Raw genomic sequence first — 18,626 nt, 5'->3', positions numbered from 1 at the left:
TGGTGATTGTGTGATATGAGGTGCTCGTTGAGGCTGTGTGGAGAAGAGAGATCGAGCGAGCTGCCAAGCTGAACTTTAAGGTCAGGTACCTTACCTGTACTGTAGCCTAGGTAAGGTACCTTCTAATTCTGACAACACCATCACCACCACCATCACCACCACCACCTCTGCTGGCACCTCACCCACCACCCATCCCTCACCACGCAACGCAACGCGTCAACCATGTCCGAGTACATTGGGTCGCGCATCTCGCTCATATCCAAGTCCGACATCAAGTGCGTGGTCTCTCTCCCTCCCTGCGCCGCATAGCATCGCTGCACGCGCGCGCCCACGACGGCTGCTAACAGGCAGGCCGCCCGCCATTTCAGATACGTCGGCACTCTCAAATCCATCGACAGCGAAACCGCCACCGTATCACTGCAGGATGTGCAGTGTCATGGCACCGAAGGCCGCAAAGGCGATCCCTCCCTCGAGGTCCCCGGATCCGACACCATCTACGAAGGCATCGTCTTTCGTGGCAGCGACGTCAAAGACCTGACCATTCTCGCCCCGCCGAAAGAGAACCGCCCGCCGCAGCCACAGATGCCCAATGATCCCGCCATCCTCGGAGTACGTGATGCCTCCTATACCTACCCTCCCCTCTACTTGCCCTACCCTTTCTACATGATGAAGCATTTGGATACAAAACAAAACACGCACCGAGAGCGCAAAACCATGTGGATATCTCCGTTGCCTTCCTTCTGATCTAGACTTCACCTACGCACCAGCATCCTGAGTCGCGCTGGCAGTGTATGTGCTGATTAGACCGTTATAGTCCTCCGAATCTCACCATCAGCAACCAGCCCCACATCCACCACAGCAACAGCAACAGCCGCCGCAGCAGCAGCAACCTGTACAGTTCCGAGGCCCAGCGCCTCCGTATCAAGGACACCAGCAGCAGTTTGGATATCCCGGCCCACCGCCTGGGCCATTCCAACAGCCACCGCGGTTCAATGCTCCTGGTGGCGCCCATGGCTTTCCCGGACAGCCTGGGGCTGTGCCTGGTTACGGCATGAATCTCGGAGGTCCGCCGCCTCCTGGCTATGGGCCTCCAGGACAGTTTTATGGTCCGCCAGGACAGGGATTTGGACCTCCAGGACCTTTCCCGCCCCAACAACAGCAGCCCATCGGTCCTCCGGGAATGAATCAGCAGCGTCCTCCACAGATGCCGAACCAGCAACAACAGTCGCCCCAGGCACCGATTGGCAGCAAGCAAAATACTCCTCGGCCCACGCCTTCGCAAGCCCCAGAAGCGCCGTCCGTGCAGCCTCCGCAGAGCCGACCTGCCGAGATGTCTACCACACCGGTCCCAACTAGCGCGAGCGGTCCACCACCTCCACCGGTCGAGTCGAAGCCGTCTGCTGCTGCTGCGAAAGCCCCTTCCGAAGCCACCAAGGCGCAGACGCAAGCACCGCCACCTGCTACGTCAAAGGCGGCAATGAGGACGAGCAACAGAGTAGCTGTTCCCCTTGCAAGTCCTGCTGCGGTCAAGCAGCATCCACGAGCACCGCCCCCAGCGGGCCCAGTTCCAGCCCCTGCGCCGGCCAAACAGCCATCACAGACGCAATCGCAACCACCTGCAACAGCTACAGAAGCTGCAACCGCCGCTGTTGCGGCCGCTATGGCCAAACTCGGCGCAGTCAACCAGCACGCTGGGGCAGTGGATAACCTGTCGCAAAAGGTGAATCAGATGAGAGTGCAAGATGGACAAGCAAGAGGACGAGGCTCCAGCCGTGGTCGAGGCGCGACACGGGGAGGAAGACGCGAGAGTCAGCCTAAGACAGTGGACGTGCCCAAGGAGGACTTCGACTTTGAGAGCGCCAATGCGAAGTTCAACAAGCAAGAGCTTGTGAAGGAAGCGATTGCCTCCGGCGAACCCATCGTCAGCCCAACGAACGGCGATGCAACTGACCCGCTTGCGTCCGCTACAAATGGACATCAGGACGACGATGTCATCATCCCAGCAAAGGAGAAGGGGTACGACAAGAAGTCGTCGTTCTTCGACAACATTAGTAGCGATCTCAAAGATCGAGCTACTTTACAGCAGACCGGCGAATTTGTCGACGGGCGTGCAATGCGTCGCGAAGAACGCTCAAAGAATATGGACACTTTTGGACAGGGATCCATCGATGGCGGCTTCAGAGGTCGCGGCCGTGGACGAGGCCGTGGCTTTGGCGGTCGAGGCCGTGGTAGGGGTGGCTTCGATGCAGGTCGCGGAGGATATGAAAACTCCAACGGATTCCGGGGTCGAGGGCGAGGTGGATACGAGGCAGCGGCAGTCTAGGATGATTTACCACCTACACATCCGTCCTTGACTAGATTCAGCCGCCTTCCTGAGAAGAAACACACGCCAGATGCGTGAGATATGTGATTTGTACTATAGCGTCCGGAACAGGCATCGAAAAAAGCTGCCTGCCTGCCTGTCTGTTTATATTGGGAGGGCATGAGAACATCATCGTCGAGGACCTACTATCAAACTTAGGTAAAAGTCATCATGCCATCATGCTCCTAGTATGAGTAAGAAATTTTCTGCGCTTCACATGCCATATTCCAAGTCTTGAACTGGGGGTATACCCAGCGTGCCCCTTGATTCCCAGATTCCTCATCATTTTGACGTTGCAGCTCAACTCTTCTTCTACCGAAAGAAGCAGCAGTCCGGTTGAAGAGCAAGCAGTAAGCATGCATGGATACCAGGGTACTGTAATTCGCGAAGCGACCTCCGGAACATAGTGCGGCCGGCCCCGGAGCGAAGCGGAGGTAGCCGGCCTACGGAGTGTAGGAGGGAGTGCGCGAATTAAGTCGCGTATGCTGGATTCTGGATTGACGTTCTGATTGGCTATAATCAAAACACGTACGTGGAGCCGCTAGGCCGCATTTATATATACTTCAACTTCAACTTGAGCCTGATGACGCGCAAATAGCCGCCGAGGCACGAGGTTATAGCTATTGTCGCGCTGCCCGCTGTAAGCGAAAGGCCCGCTACAAGCGATAGAGGATGCAGGGGGTCTCCCCTAATTGCCTAACTGTAGTACTTGCTTCCTACTATATATTCGAAGTTCGAATCAAATCGCAAAGAGATCTCCGGAACAAAGTACAGCCGGCCCCGGGGAACAGCCTAGGTAAGGCTACAAGGCACAAAGGGGCTTAATAAGCGCACTCCCGCTTCGCGAAACATTCGATTAGGTAATACCTAATCGAACAGCACATTTTACATACTTGAGAGGGTAAAATTCTGTGGCCACTCAACTGGAGGTACAAGTAGTCTGTGCGTTACATGTACATGGGCGATAAGTACTGTACAATGTACATCATGATGATTCTCAATAGGATGCGAAGCAAAAATACGGGACGATAGATAGATGGCAGCAAGACGTCCAGGGTAGGTAGTAGGTAGTAATACTTCATAATGATAATGATACCGAGACTGGAAGACCAACTCAGACCTCGTCTAGGTACATAGCTACTACCTGTACATAGCCGCACTGGATAAGGACAAGGTACATGTACTGTAGAATTTCTCGGCTTGGTAAGCGGTAGGTGAGGGTGGTCCCACGAGCAGGCTGGCAAAGCTGGTCGGGCGAAAGTTGGGCCGCGTGTGCTATAGTGCCTCGGGCTTCGGGCCGGTGCCGTATCGCGGTGTCGGCTACGGTTCCCGGCGCTCCAACCCTCCAGGTACAGCGTACCAACATGAACTTCATCAGTTCACATTTGATTAAGAGCTTATTCAACCAAAGTCCAGCACTCTAATCGAATAGTTCAATACTAGAGCAATAATGCCATGCATGACGCGAATACTCGTCGCTGTGTTCATTAAAAGATTCTGTAAATTACTACGGCTCTGTACAAATCATCATATTCAATTCTTCTGAAGCGCTCCATTGGACTGCGACCTGGCGTGCGAACGGACAATTCCTGTTGCGTCCTTGAAGTTTCCGTCTTCAACCTTCTTGGGGTCGACGCTGATCCCCATCTCGCCACGCTCGTGAGTCTTGGCCATTCTTTTCAGGGCTTCTTCAGTCAGACCTTGGCGGAACATGCGCTCCAGCACATCTTTCTTGCGTGTCTTGTGATCCCCTATGCTGATGACAACTCCAGCGGCGATATTGCACGTGATCGAGAACGAGAGAATCGTGGCAGTCAGTGCTTCAGGTCGGACACGGTAGTCGATGGACCAAGTACAAGTCCCCAGCGCAACTTGAAGCAGGCTGTGGCAGTCGAGAAGGACCACAGCCGCAACCATCAGTCGCAGAGGAAATGCGTGATGTGTTGCAGTTTCATGCGGCTTATAAAAAGTATGACTCTTGTTGAATTTTGCTTGGTGGTATGCCAGACGCTTCTGTTGTCGGACGCTGAGAACAGAGTACTCTGCCATTTCCTCCCTGTCCACAAGGTCGTCCAGATCGGTACTATCGGTGGCGCTTCTGCGTCGTTCGGGGAGATCATTCTGATCGACCAGCCCCGGCATTCCTTGTTGCTTGCGGAGTTTCCATGTCAGATGGTGATAGTGTGCGATGAAGCACATATGATATGTGTCCACCGCACGAAACGGTGCAAGGCCATCTCCCATGAGGGCAAATAATGCAACCAAGACCAGATCAATCACGTTGATGATATAGTCCTGGCGCCCGCCAACATAGATCCATCCAATCAGAGCGAAGACCCATGCAGCGCCAAAAAGCGTGACCAGTGTGGCGTATAGGGTAACGAAAGCGCCCAGGGGTTTACTGACATACTTTTTGAAGCCACGCATCGAACGTTTGAAACCCTCGCGCTTGGAGTGTAGAAGATGGCGCACGTGGTCGTTCAGCTCCGCGACATCTTCATCCGCCCAGCCGTCCAGACTGACCCCATGTGGCAGCACAGCATAGTGAGAGTCGCTGAGCTGTGAAGATATGGACATCTTGCGCTGCAGCCCATCCTCGAGTTCGATCCCATCCTGGGCTGGTTCTTCGCCAGCGGGCACAGGTTTGCGAGGTATCCTGGGTGGTTCTGTGCGCGATGCGCGAGTTTCGGCTCGAGAGCGAGCTATCGCTTCTATATCGGCCGTGGGCCGTCGAGAGAGTTCATATGTCGGCCTGCGATTGACGAGACCTCCGAGATCCGGGACGAATAAGGAGTTCTGCAGGTTCGTCAAGGTGCCTAGTGTGCGGATTTCAGGGTCAACGAGATCGAGGAGATCGATCACATCGGCTTCGTACTCGTCTTCCTGCTGCCGTGAATCCGGTCTGTCGGGTCTGAATGCGAGTGAGGTGTTGCTTCGATATCGACTCAGCGCGGACGCCCTCCGTGACTTTTGGGCGGCGTTGCCAGCACTGTGCATAGCGTTGGCAGAAGCGCCCAGCCGTTCTGGTGAAGGTGTACGAGTAGCCATGTCTCGCACATTCACACCCGGGGAGCTTGCACCAGTATCACTTTCGCGAAGCTCCGCAATTCGTGGAGCAATCCCAGGTGGAGATTGTTGGCCCTCTGTAATGGTCGACATGTGGTTTCCGCCGTCCATTGTCCTCTGTCGAGACAGGTCCGCTGCTGCAGCAACGACATTGCTTGCAGGTCTCTGGGGTGCAGACATGCTCCTCCGTCTTCCTCCCACAGTGTCTTCGGCAGCGGGCTCGACGTGGTCGCGAGCGTTTGGTGACGGACGCGATAGAAGTGTGGTGGTATTAGACGGAAGTCTTCGGATCCGAATGTTGGAAGGCGCTCTCAAGCTCTCGAAAGCTGGTGCTCCCGCAACATTTCTAGCCCCTGGTGTCCGGGTAGGCGCATTCGCCTGGTTGGTTGCGTCGCCAGCACGACGGGATGCCGAGCTGAAGTAATCCATGCTTCCTACAGGGTCAGATTAAGTATGCTTGCAGCTGCGTGCGTGGTGTGTTTACGTCCTGGTCAGATGTCCAACACAAGTGCACTGGGGGGGCCGCCGGTCCAGCGCTCGAAGCTCTGTTGTACGCAACTCGGTCGCTACATCAAGGTAGGAATATGGCCCAACGCTGCCGTGTCGTTCTGAAAAACTTTCTCGCCGGATTGATGTCAAGAGCGTTATCTGGGGCGCAGGGGGGGCGAGTCAAACACGCGCTGTCTGGGGTATGGAGAAAGGCGGGCAGAAGTGGGATAAAGCAGCGCAGTGGGATAGAATGACGGAGCGAGAAAGACGAGTGTATGCGTGTGTGCGTGTGTGCGAGCAGAGGCGCGAGTCGTGAAGAGAAAATGGAAGAGAGACAGCAGAAGGGCGAATGATGGTTGCAAGGGAAGGAGGTAAAGAGTACTAGGAGGTAAGGTAGAGACGACGCGGAAGACGGGCGGGCGCGCGTGCACCGGCGGATATGGGCATGAAGCTTGGGGCGGCAAGGTTTCTGCGATGGCTGACGGCCTGACGCGGTGCTCTGCTGGATCAGCAGAGAACGGGTAAGGTATCCTGAGGCGTTTACAGACTACAAGACATGTATCTGTATATCTCTCTGTACATGGCATGCACAACAGAGTGAAGTATATGTACATTACCTTAGTTATCCCAGGCTGCTCCTCGGATGTGTCTCTGGCGTCTGCTACAGCGTTTGGCGTCAATCTCCGACAGTCGCGCGCATGTCATTTCACTTACCTAAGGTACGCGTCGAGGAAGCGGAGCGGAGCGGGACAGTGACGTCGAAGGGGAACAGAGGTGTCAACTCACCAACCGTGACGATGGAGTGGGAACTCCGGGCCGTTGCCGGGTATTGACCGACCAACCGACCAACCAATTAGAATAGGAGTCTAGCGTACAAAGTTGTTAGTCACCCATACCTTACCCTACCTACCCTAGGAACCTTACGGTCCTTACCTGACCTGACCTGACCTTAGTCGAACTTGCCACACTCCAGTTCCGCCCTCCCATTATTAAGCTGGAGGTACATGTACCTTTTTAGGTACCTATGCAACGATAAGGCCAGGTAGAACTAGCACCGAAGTGAACATCTAGACTTTTCTGCTCCGCATCCACTCAGCTTCGAGACCTTCCCACAATCCCATACCTCTAATTCCATCCCGTGCATTGGCTTCAATATTGAACCCTCACCCTCACACTCACCCTCACAGCACACACAGCCTTGCTCATCATGGCCAACATCCACACCCCCATCCCCAGTCTCAAGCTCAATGACGGGAACAGCATCCCCATGCTGGCCTATGGCACCGGCACCGCTTGGTACAAAACCGGTGACGAGTCGGAGCTGGACCAAACGTGCATCGACAGCACCAAGACTGCTATCGGCCTCGGCTACTCCCACCTCGACGGCGCTGAGGTCTACAAGACCGAGTCCGAACTCGGCATTGCCATCAAAGAGTCCGGCGTGGCTCGCGAGAAGCTCTATGTGGTCACCAAAGTCATTACCAACATTGCCGATATCCCCACTGCCATTCGCACGAGCTTGAAGAAGCTTCAGCTGGACTATGTTGATCTGTACGTCCTACCCTTTTTTCTGCCCTTCCCCGAGCTCATTGTATTCCGTGGCCGCTGACAGTGGCTGATCAGATACTTGATCCATGCACCTTTCTTTGCCGAATCCCGCGAAGAGCAGCAAGCCAAGTGGAAGCAAATGGAAGAAGTCAAGCAGCAAGGTCTGGCCAAGTCGATTGGTGTCAGCAACTACCTTCCGGAGCACCTCGATGCCATTCTGGAAACTTGTACCGTCCCGCCTGCTATCAACCAGGTGAGTCCTAGGCAGTGCGTGAAGAACAGAGCAGAACTGACCTGTCTGTCTGTCTTTCATAGATTGAATTCCACCCTTACCTGCAGCACTCGGAGTTGCTCGCCTACCACAAGCAAAAGGGTATCGCGACATCCGCGTATGGACCGCTCACTGCAGTCACCAAAGGTGCACCTGGTCCTGTTGATGAAATCTATGCCTCGCTGTCGAAAAAGTACGGCGTGACTCCCGGCGAGATTGCACTGAGGTGGTGCATCGACCAGGACATTGTCGCCATCACGACCTCGTCCAAGGAGCAACGATTGTCTGACTACCTCCGTGCCATGACTTTCAAGCTCACCCCCAAGGAGATCCAGACCATCAACGAAGAGGGCGCTAAGAAGCATCTGCGTGGATTCTGGAACGACAAGTACTCTGATGACGATCGCAGGTAGATGACCTGTCAGACATACATCTGAGCTGGAAGAAAAGGGGGGAGGGGAGGAGGTGTACTGCAGGGAAAGGTGATTTACGAAGCTGAAAATCACTCCAAGTCCCTCGCAAGACCCAATCTACCCATCTTTGAATGTTACCGCCACCAGCAGATCGTCATCCTGAAATCACTTCCTTCCTCTCCCCCAAACCTCGCATACATCCTACTTCATCCGCCCCATGTAGGAACATCCTCGTGGAACCACTTCGACTCAAGATTCGATATGCAATTATATGGGGTTGGCATCCCCTTCCAGTGATCTTTCATTTTGTTCTTCCTTTCGCTGATTTCAAGCCGTGATATGTTTCAACTTCATCTGCCCGGCCTTTTCGGGGTGCTCAGCATCTTCCTAACCTAGGTAAGGACAATGCTGCAGGCAATCGATTGTATGCTACAACCGAGCCCGCACATGGGTCACAACCCTGGAACTATATGAGTCATCAGGCTCGAGGGGCAAGGACAACGCTGGAGCCGAATGTGATTTGAGGCCAGTCGCTCGAACTAATAATCGAGATGGCCATGATGCTGTTGAGCTGCCGTGGCTGCTTTAATTGATCTTTACAGTGCCGAAGCTCTTGCTGATACCATGCATAGATAGATATCCCATGCCGTTGTGGTGCGCAAACCTCTGTTACCCCCTCAAAATGCCTGCTGCAGACATGCGATTGGACTGTGCCAGACTGTCGCCCTCATCTCGGGCTTTCTATTCGTACGCTTCGATCGACAAGCTCTTTGATGATTTCCGCCTGTTACCGAGTAAGAAATGGGCTCATTGACGATTTCTCGTTCGCCAATCTCGTGAGGCTACTCACCAAGTCCTCAATTTTGTATGGTTTCGTTATCACATCCTGCATGCCGCTTTCGATCATCTCGTCTGTTTGTGCTCCCCGCACATTTGCCGTCACCCCCAGTATTGGTACATATTGTATTACACTTTGTTTTTCCAGATCGCGAATCGCTCGGGTTGCAGTGTTCCCCGACATCAGGGGCATCTCTTGATCCATTAGTATTACGTGAAATGCCTTGGCCCCGGTTGATGATTTCCGGATGGCCTCGACGGCTTCCTTGCCATTATTGGCTGTCGTCACAGCAAATCCTGTGGCGGATTAGTCCAGAAAATGCTAGACAAATTGAGCACTCTCTCACCTTTTGCTTCCAATTTGCGATGAACTATTTTCTGATTGATGATATTGTCCTCGACCAACAAAACGCTGATACGAGAGTCAGTGGCCTTCGCATCTAGGCCCTCCTCTTGCTCCTCGGTCCGTGCCTCATCGCTACCTGCCGTGACAGCCTCCCGAGATTTCAGACTGGCGCCAGATTTCTCCGCTCGGGCAAGCTTGGGTCGGACGACCAAAGCGTCAGTGTCATGCTCTTCTCTCCGCATCTCACTCTCACTCTCCATCTCTGCACGGCCGACCTCGTTGCCATCGGTAGTATCATTTGACGCTTCTTCCACTTGCTGCCGAGACGGTTTGGGTTTCCACTCAAAAGGCTCTGGGCTTTCATGATCAGATGGCGAAGCGATACCAAGCTTCTTGATCTGTTCGCGTAAGTGCTCTTTTCCTTCGTGTCCGTCAAATGCTTCGGCATCCATATCGCATCTTTTGACCTTGAAGAAAAAGCCAAACGTGCTCCCTTCTCCTTCTTTCGAGGAAACGCCAATTTCGCCGCCATGCAGATGACATATTTTCCGCGATATGTTGAGTCCTAGTCCACTGCCTCCATACACTTCTTCGGTTTTGGGCGTCGCTTGGCGAAATCGTTGGAAAAGTTTCTTCTGCCCCTCTGCACTAATACCAATGCCAGTGTCTTTGACTGCCACCAATATATACAGGGCGTCGCCGCTCCCCCATGCCTGACCGTTCGTGGCATCCATGCGGGAGGCGACACTCTCGCTTCGGAAGAAGACCACATCGGGTGGATAAGAATCTGGTTTCTCGATACTGGCTCCGACTGAGCATAAGATGCTTTTTGAGCCTTCAGCACGAGCGCTAAACTTGATGGCATTGGTCAATAAATTGATGAGAACTTGTCCGATACGGGGCATATCCGCCATTACGCTGCGAACATTGGACTCGGTGTACGTGTCATCGATGCGAAAACTGAATTGCATCCGCTGCTTCCTCAGCTCGGGTTGAAACATCTTCAGAGTCTGTGCGAGCTGATGGCTTGGATTCGATAGCTTGGGCCTCAAGGACAATAGAGATGCATCCAGCTTGGAGAAGGATAATACATCATCCACGATGTTTTTCTGGTGGTGGACGCACAGAGCTATAGTTTCGACTGCTTCCTGAATGATTTCTGTATCGATTGTTTCGCTTGTCTTGTCGCGAACAGCGTCCCCAATGTCCTCGGCGCAATGGAGCACTGCCGACAAAGGGTTGCGTATCTCATGACTGATCATGTCAATGAAGCGTTCCTGTTGCACTTTTCTATCCCGTGCTTCTTGGGCAGCTTTCCTCTCGGCAATCTCGGCGCTCTTCTCTGAGCTGATGTCGACGATACTGCAAATGAACCCGCCGCCCTCTTTTAAACTGACGTGCTGCAGGTTATCATTATCCAGTGGTGTGAGCAGCAACAGCCGCCACGGATGCGGCTCGCCACGAGCTCGGAACTCAGTGCGAAGCTCACGACCACCAGCGAAGGCTTCTTTGTACGCAGCCATTACTCGCTCATAGTCGTCCGGATGTATACTTTGAGGCCAGCTCGTGAAGGCCTGTTCGTCGTTATCGAGCATTGTCGTCAAGTCGTAAAAGTGCTGGTTCACAAAGATAGCCCGGGCATCACGATCGAGTATAGCAAGGCCTGAAGGCAACAGTTCTGCGAATCGTCTAAAGAAAGGATGTTCATCCAAAGGAGTATTTTCAAGTTGTTGAATCTCACCATCAGCCGTATGTCTTCCACTGCGATTGACGACCGTACCGCTGCCATGTTCGCCAGACCCCATCTCCAGAGATCTGTACGACATAGGGCGGGGAAGTAACTGTACCAACACGGCGTTGTCACGCCCCAGCAGTGGACTTACAACGGCCGTGGAGGATTGCTTCAGGTCGCTCGAGACATCTCGAAGGATGTCGTGGTTGTGGATCTCTTTCGGTACTCCTCGCTCTCGCACACTCTCGATCACTTCTCGTGTTTCGGCTGACAGGGACGGCTGGTAGTGCTGCCCTTGAGCACGCATGCCCCCAATGTCGGCCCACGCCTTGTTGTGGAAGATGGTGAGTTTCCGGTCCCAGAAGACGGCAGCCGGATAGGGCAGCGCTGCGATGGTGAGCGCGTATCCTCGCAGTTCACAAGGCCAGTCGAGAAAGCCACCCATTGCACAATTTCGCCAGGTGGTGTCCGCACCGCCAGGCAGTGGATTCGCGGTGGCGACGTCATGGCCGTCCACATCGCCAGCGGGCGCTGCTGGAGCAGTGTGCTTCATAATGTCATGTCGGTGGAGGCCTGGTGGACCACAAGAGAAGAGCCGGTTGCTGTCTGCCGGAGGTGTGAGTGTGAGTGCACGGCCGAGACCTTTCGATTTTCTCTCAGCTACAGTTTTGCGTTGGAATGTGTGGGCAGGCAGGCGCGATGGGCGCATTCGAGAACGAGAATGAGGTGGCGATGACGTCTGCTCGCAGAACCTGGGCGTGTGATCTGCTCTGTAGCCTGACGGGAATGGAAGGATCCAACAAGGACATGTAACGAAATCCACCCTCCGACACTTGAACTGAGGTACGTACTGTACATTAACACATACAGCGGGTGAAGTGAATGTCAGTCGTATAAATGGCGACACAGGAGCACCAGCAGATCGGCGCAAAGTGCAGTCGCATTCGGAGAATACCTAGACCTGTCAAGCTGGTTGGTTTGTGGTTTGGTTGGTCAATAGACCGTGAGACCATCGGGCCGGTCCGGCCGTGTGCGAACCCAGGGTCCCAGTGTCTCAGTCCAGACTTGTTGTACATGTAGGAGGTACCGGCTGTCGAGATGAGTTTAGGGTGCGACATTGGAGTTCATGCCGCTACCTCCTAGCTAGATGTGTATCCTGCAGGTACAGGCACGTTGCATGTGAGAGCCATGGACAGATAAAGCGGGCATGAAAACCCAATGTACATAGGCGGTAGTTCCTGAGAGTTAGTGTCCCCTGTTTGGCCGAATGCCTTGTGGATGAATCTGTCCCGCAATTGGTGCTGAGGCAAAGGCCCTGGAGTGCCGCCAAAAAAGTCGTTGCGCTGCATCCTGTGCGAGACTACGCTGGTCGTCAGATTGTTCGGTTCCACCCGTTTTCCTGGCTACCCTCGATAGCATCAATCTGGGCTTTGGCCAGCGCGACTGACTCCTCGGCTACATGATCCTCAGCGAACAGCTGATAAGCCGCCTATGAGTGACCACTGTAGGCGAGACTGCCAGTTTCCCGCGCGTCCGATAGCAAGCCGGCGAGTCTGCCAATACTGTTGGCCAGTTCCATGGTGAGCTTGCCACCCTCAGGCGCTGCCATTGACAAAGCGGGTAGTCCTACAAGAGCTCTCTGTAGAAGACCTTCTCACCAGCTGCGCCGAAACACTGTCACGCAACTCTTGGCATGTCATCATGATGAGCTTGTTCTTGCGAAGAGAGCTGTTCGCGCGGTTGACTAGCCTCATCACCAGCAGCAGGTGGCACTGTTACGAATATAAAGCCGGTGTTGGGGTTGGTAAGGTACAGGTACCTAGGTGGGTATAGGTACCTGGTAGGTAGGCTTCTTGGGTCGCAGCTGGGCAGTATCAGTTCGACACCAGACCGACGGAACAGCTGAGGACTGTAATATTCTAGGCTCCAGGGCATAGCAATCCGTTACATGTAGAAATCCACAATATGGTGCATCGCGATATTCTCTTGCTGCGGTACCTTACGCGCCGAGAGGCCAAATCTATAGTCTACGATGTGATTGGGCTGAGCCACGGGTAGGTCCGATACTCCCGTTCTCCTCCCTGCTTCCCCCAGTCCTCCACTGCTTTCGAATTCGTTCTGCTTCGCCAATTCAAACGCCACTCACCACAGCGACATGCCGTCATCGGCATCGTGTGGTCCCGCTGCCGTCAACGCCGACTATGACACACACCGGAGAAGTAAATTCAAGTTCATCAATTTTCACAATCCGCCCATCACGAGGCCACAGATACTTTCAAAGCGGCTGCTGCCACTTCCCGGGGCACCTTCCTGTTTAACAACCACCCCAGCCCGACGACAGTGTCTATGAGCGCTTTATTACCGATTTCTAGGCCCCTCATAGAAGACCAATGTGCATGGGGACACCCGGGATACAGATCCAGCTTGGTCTTCACCCCAGCCTCCCTGAGCATCTCATCGTAGATGAGTGCATCGTCACGAAGTGGATCCTGGCCGTCGACCTGAAGGTACGTTCGAGGTTGGCCAGCCATTGGTGTCTTCGAATTGGCCGCATACCGCAAATCAGAGTCTTTGTCCCACCGCACGGCCTCCATTATTCTGTCGCGAGTCTCTTGGCCAAGTCGGGGGCACGAGGAGTTCTGCGTCAGCGAGATGTAGCAGGTCTTGTACTTTGGTGGACAACATCCTTCATGCATCAGCGAAGGGACTGCAAGCCATTGACCGGTCAACGGATATGCTAGACTCCTTTCCTGAAACTTTCTCGACAACGCTGCGGAAATTGCTGCTCCTGCAGAGACGCCGCCTATCAGGAAACCTATTGTGGGGTCCGCCGCCAGGAGCGGTGTTGTAGCGTTCTTTGCAATCCATTCCAAGCTATCCAAGGCGTCGTTTTGTGCATATGGAAACTTGTGTTCTGGTCCGAGTCGATAACTCAAATTGACTACCGTAGCGGAATAGAGCTGGGCGCAAATCCTAGCAGTCTCTGTGAGTTGGTCCTTATCGCCAGCAATAAAACCACCACCAAACAAGAGCACTACAAGAGGTCCTGGCGCAGTATTGGTGGGTTTGCATATCTTGAGTGTGCTGTTGAAACCGTCTCTCATCTCAATGTCGTGGTAGAATTCCTCGATTCCAGAAGGCGGAGGGCCTATACGCCTCAGGTTGGCATCATTGAGTGCCCGCAATTCTGCGCGAGCGACCAGTAGATCCTTCCGAGGTGGTGGCTGCGGGTGCTTTGCGTAGAACTGGATGAGCATCAGCATCAGCATTGGAGACGCATATATCTGCTTTTACTTGACATACCGCCGCGACTTCAGGATGTGTCCTGGCGGACTCAACAAGCTCTTGATTTGATAGCAGCATCTTCTTGTGATTCAAGGCTGGGGATCACCAAAGAGACGCCAGGACTCTCGACGACTGACTTGGTCAAGAGTCAGCTAGTCGTGGTCGAGAATATCCAGCTGGTCTTATCCTGCCGAGTCGGGCCTCACACTGCTCGCAGGCTGTGACAATGACGCTATCATATGAGCACGTGAAGAAACAGGATCTGACAGATTTGGGGGCTGCAGCAATACTGGCCACATGTTCACTTTAATACTTGGCCAGCAATGGCCAGCAAGTGGCATACCTGGGAAGCAGCGTGGTTGCCGCTTGGCATCCGGGAACTCGAGCGACTTCCAACGTGGGAAATCGCATTATCGCAGTAGTGAGAAGTCTCTGGCTGTCATCAACCACGCGATCAAGGGGGGGAGGGGTTTGCAAGCGCACCCGCTGGAAATGTACGTTGTATGTGGTGGGCGTTCTACTAGCTCCCTCCTGGTTCCCGCCTTGTCTGCAGACGAGCCGTCGGCAATGCAGATTCCGTATTGGGAAGAAATGGCCGGCTATTCTGATTGGTCGCAACCATATATGGTCTTGCATGACTAGGTTAGGGCCTAGGCACATCGCAGTCTTCAGGTCACGCTCGGATATGGCTTATATAGTTCTATCGATCTTCCAACAGGGACTCAGGGTCCACGAGCTCCTTGCTGATGGCCAGAAGCACACCCTTCCGACTGGAATACCTGAGATCTCTAGACCTTGATTTAGATCATTGGGATTGCTCGAGATCGAGCCATATCTAGTTACTCACACACAGGACAGTCTAGGTATCCACAGATCCATCGCAACTGGCACTATATCACCTCCAAGCCATCCTCCTACGCACAGCGACTGACTTCGATTGTCACGACATAATGAAACTGGCGATCCCTGTGCAATATGTGGGCATCGCTGTGTGCAGAAGAGAAGGGCCAATCTGCATCTGTTCAGGCAAATCCAGGCACATAGCATGGGTCGTGCGATTATCGTTATGATTACGCCACGACCACGCGTTTCAATGAAGGCATGCCTACAGCAATGGCATGATGCATCTGAATGGCCTTATTATGCTCAATCTGGGACTCGCCGCATGTGTCGCGAATGCAACTGGAGGCTGGAGCCCCAAAGTTCCTGCATAATGGACACAGATCGGGATCTGAATCTGATGAGCACAGAACGTTATCATATACTTCATCAGTGCTTTACATGGGCCCCAGTATGCGGTTGTTGGGACCGTACCACTTTTCGCAGTGCATTCATATACACATTGGTCTCCGATGGAAGCTCGTAGATTCAGCATTGCCACCCTGAGCGTCGAGCGAGCCTTTGCGAGGTGACTGCGCTCAGTGAAACACGAGATCTTTCCGTGATCCACTAGGTCGTCAACACATTGGATATTCATCCGCACAAATATCGGTTATTCCGTGACCAGCTATCCATCGCCAACGAACGCACACGCCACCCAGACCTCCTTGGCCGGGTTGGACCAGTGACCAGTCTGACAATGTCATGTCTACTGGCCGTGCTGAAAGTCAGAAGTAATCATCATGGTTGATTCAATCTTGTTGACGTACACACAGGTCCACAGCTTCTTTGATGTCTCTCTCTCTGGCTGTGCCACAATACCACAGGTCGCAAGCTCTCGAACCTTTCCTGGAGAGCCATGGCAACATGCCTTCTCCGCAATCAAAACCTTGGTCACCTCGTGCCTCGATCTGACTGATCTCACGCACTTCCAGGATGATTTCGGTATCAGCTCACAGCTGACGCGAATGTAAGCATCCATGTCTCTCGAAAAATGCAATGTGGCTAACTGAAGAGCGGCAGCTGACCTCACCTTTCATAGCCTCCCCTGGCATTATTTTCAATCGTGTCGTCGCAACAGGCGGCCGTGGTCATTCTCCATAACTGTTGGTCCACTAGAGCTTTGGATGCTGACCTGCTTGCTTGGACTCCTGGAGTTGCCGCGCAAGCTTCCGCATGGTGAACTTGGTATAACGGAGAAGGTAAAGTAGTACAATCAAGGAGGTAGTCTTGTGGCAAGGGCGGCCCATCTACTCTCACGATGATGATATCGTCATACATCGGCTCAAGTCCAGCTTCGAGGTCGCCGAACAAATCGGGGTAGTGAGTGATTGTGCTGGCGAAGAGCGGATTTGGAAGAATGCCATGGGAGTGCACTTGCTAGTCGTCCGGACGCTCATCTTTCTTCACCTTCAAAGGAAGTCCAAGGCATTCTGACAACAGAGAATGGACCCGAGCTCTGCAATGTTCGAAACGGCTTACCTCAAAACTGTCGTGGATTGAATCTGATGCCCATTGCTGGTGTCGAATTCGATGGCTCTTGGAAGCCATCGCCCAGGATCACTTGAAGAGATGCCATTGATTACCGTGAGTGCTGGAGGACTATCGGACTCTGCGACGACTTTATACCAGACCGAATGGTGTGTGCTAGCAAGAAAGCCACACTCAATTGCGCGGAAGGAGATCAGGCCACAAGGACTTTGCTTCTCGTCCGACCAGATCAATTTGTCGAGCTGAGAAACATGGTCTGGCATGTTATTGTATGCTTACTCGCTTCATTCAATCAATCGGGTGTCGCGTAGTACAACAAAACAATTGGAGGCAAATCGGGACCTCTGATTCCTGAGCGAAACATTCATGCAGCATCCGAAATTGGAAGGATTCTCATCCAATCACAACTTGCGCCACAGGATCCAGTAGGACCGTTATGTCAGTAGAGGAAATGCCTCGACATGCAACTCAGGTAAAAATTCATTCTTACTCCTTCCAACAGCAACAACCTCATCATCACCATTGAAACGGCGCAAGTTTGCCGTCGCGAGATTCCAAGAAACTGTCGATCGCTACACGGCATTGCGTACCACAGCCAAGGACGATCTGCACGAGACTCTTCTTCATAATGGCATCTTCTATCGTCACAGTATCCATGCTCGCCATGGCCATGGCACAGACAACAACGCTGCAGATTCCTTTCTATGGTTACGACAACTTCCCAATCGACGCCTCTGTCATCGCTGTCCAGGACTCGGTCACAACACTCACACTAGCTTGCCCTTCGAATGCGGACGAGTGTGGTCTCTTCCCACAGCAGACTCTGACCTACGGGCCATCGACTTATCGAATGGATACGGGAGATGGTGATGCCTTCACAGGCTTCCAGGTCTGCGAGGCCAGTGTATGCACCGAGAGTGCGGGTGGGAGCGAGGCGAATTTTCCCGGTAGTAGTATGACTACTTATGATGGTGTGGAGACTATGCCGGTCACCGTCACGGGAGGTGTTTCCTTGCTGACTGGAGGCGCCGGAAGTGCTACTGCTACGCCGTCGCCCAGTACGGGAGCGACTGCCAGTGAGACTATGGCAAGCGTTACGCAGTTGAGTGGGACTGCGATGAGTAGCAGTGAGACGGGCAACGCGAGCCAGACCCAGAGTGCTGCGGCCCTGACTTCGAGCGGTGCAGCCTCTCGCTCAAACACAATGCTCAGTGGAAGCTTGATTGGAGGAATGATGGGCTTGCTAGGTCTTCTTTGTTAGATCAGGAATTTCATTGCAGTTTTGATTGCCCGCGGAACGAGCGTCATCCACAACATCTTTTGGTCTATCGTCCTGCAGTCATCGCAATGCACGGCTCGAATCATGTGGTTCCAACCACCCCAGAGTTTTCTGATACTTCGATCCCCAGAGTTTAGAATCTCATTCAAAGAACGAGCGAATGCCGGTTCGACGACATTGAAATTCGTCCGCGATTTGACGTTCTCCGAATTCACTTACTCCATATCATGGACGCTATGGCCTTCTTCATCCTTGGGCTTTGACAGTAAGGGAGCTGGAACAGCGGAGCCATAGAGCTGTAGAGGAAGAATCTGACTGTGACTACCTACGATAATGTCCTCGTCGGTTGCACCGTTGCGCCAGTTTGCGTGAACCTAGCACACTGTTAGCGATTTAGTAGCCAATGTTGTGACGAAAGGCTCACATTTGGAGTGCTTTTGATTGCATTGAGTATGTACCACCGCTGTTCGTAAGCATCGTGTCGTCTGCGTCGAACATGTTGATGTATATCCATATCCCGGATGACCCAGTTGGGCTCGATCCATGCGGCTTAGTAGCATGCCAAATTGTAGTAAGGCGATTCACACCGTGCAAAGGTTTCGTCTGCATTGTGGAAGCCTCGGGTACG

General features: G+C 53.3%; 7 protein-coding genes across 7 annotated transcripts; 3 read left to right on the top strand and 4 right to left on the bottom strand.

The window, feature by feature from the left end:
• The first annotated feature begins 155 nt into the window (after positions 1-155).
• Positions 156-2,557, top strand: SEPMUDRAFT_147443 (uncharacterized protein). Its single transcript, XM_016904303.1, has 3 exons — positions 156-275; positions 369-609; positions 815-2,557. Exons 1-3 carry the CDS (start codon positions 223-225, stop codon positions 2,321-2,323), a joined length of 1,803 nt encoding a protein of 600 aa, XP_016763732.1. The 5' UTR covers positions 156-222; the 3' UTR covers positions 2,324-2,557.
• Positions 2,558-3,814: 1,257 nt separating this feature from the next.
• On the bottom strand, positions 3,815-6,248 carry SEPMUDRAFT_147442 (uncharacterized protein). Its single transcript, XM_016904302.1, has one exon. The coding sequence runs from the start codon at positions 5,855-5,857 to the stop codon at positions 3,896-3,898; it is 1,962 nt and encodes a 653-aa protein (XP_016763731.1). The 5' UTR covers positions 5,858-6,248; the 3' UTR covers positions 3,815-3,895.
• A 728-nt stretch (positions 6,249-6,976) lies between these two features.
• On the top strand, positions 6,977-11,719 carry SEPMUDRAFT_80501 (aldo-keto reductase family 1 member C13). Its single transcript, XM_016910249.1, has 5 exons — positions 6,977-7,468; positions 7,541-7,718; positions 7,781-8,933; positions 9,000-9,285; positions 9,336-11,719. Exons 1-3 carry the CDS (start codon positions 7,125-7,127, stop codon positions 8,147-8,149), a joined length of 891 nt encoding a protein of 296 aa, XP_016763729.1. The 5' UTR covers positions 6,977-7,124; the 3' UTR covers positions 8,150-8,933; positions 9,000-9,285; positions 9,336-11,719.
• On the bottom strand, positions 6,977-11,719 carry SEPMUDRAFT_123858 (uncharacterized protein). The gene is made up of 5 exons (XM_016901865.1): positions 9,334-11,719; positions 9,000-9,283; positions 7,781-8,933; positions 7,541-7,718; positions 6,977-7,468 (listed from the first exon to the last, which is right to left on the bottom strand). The coding sequence occupies exons 1-3, from the start codon at positions 11,615-11,617 to the stop codon at positions 8,877-8,879; spliced, it is 2,625 nt and encodes an 874-aa protein (XP_016763730.1). The 5' UTR covers positions 11,618-11,719; the 3' UTR covers positions 6,977-7,468; positions 7,541-7,718; positions 7,781-8,876.
• A 1,354-nt stretch (positions 11,720-13,073) lies between these two features.
• On the bottom strand, positions 13,074-14,427 carry SEPMUDRAFT_131258 (alpha/beta-hydrolase; the record flags this gene model as incomplete). Its single annotated transcript, XM_016902408.1, has 2 exons — positions 13,074-14,309; positions 14,368-14,427. 2 exons carry the CDS (start codon positions 14,425-14,427, stop codon positions 13,320-13,322), a joined length of 1,050 nt encoding a protein of 349 aa, XP_016763728.1. The 3' UTR covers positions 13,074-13,319.
• Positions 14,428-17,275: 2,848 nt separating this feature from the next.
• SEPMUDRAFT_147441 (uncharacterized protein) lies at positions 17,276-18,313 on the top strand. Its single transcript, XM_016904301.1, has one exon. It carries the CDS (start codon positions 17,348-17,350, stop codon positions 17,978-17,980), a length of 633 nt encoding a protein of 210 aa, XP_016763727.1. The 5' UTR covers positions 17,276-17,347; the 3' UTR covers positions 17,981-18,313.
• Positions 18,314-18,323: 10 nt separating this feature from the next.
• SEPMUDRAFT_114693 (uncharacterized protein) lies at positions 18,324-18,607 on the bottom strand (the record flags this gene model as incomplete). Its single annotated transcript, XM_016901108.1, has 2 exons — positions 18,324-18,372; positions 18,423-18,607. 2 exons carry the CDS (start codon positions 18,605-18,607, stop codon positions 18,324-18,326), a joined length of 234 nt encoding a protein of 77 aa, XP_016763726.1.
• Between the last annotated feature and the right edge of the window lie 19 nt (positions 18,608-18,626).

This window comes from Sphaerulina musiva (assembly GCF_000320565.1).
Source record: "Sphaerulina musiva SO2202 unplaced genomic scaffold SEPMUscaffold_2, whole genome shotgun sequence".
NCBI lineage: Eukaryota > Fungi > Ascomycota > Dothideomycetes > Mycosphaerellales > Mycosphaerellaceae > Sphaerulina > Sphaerulina musiva.
This window is presented reverse-complemented; position numbering and strand designations above follow the sequence as displayed.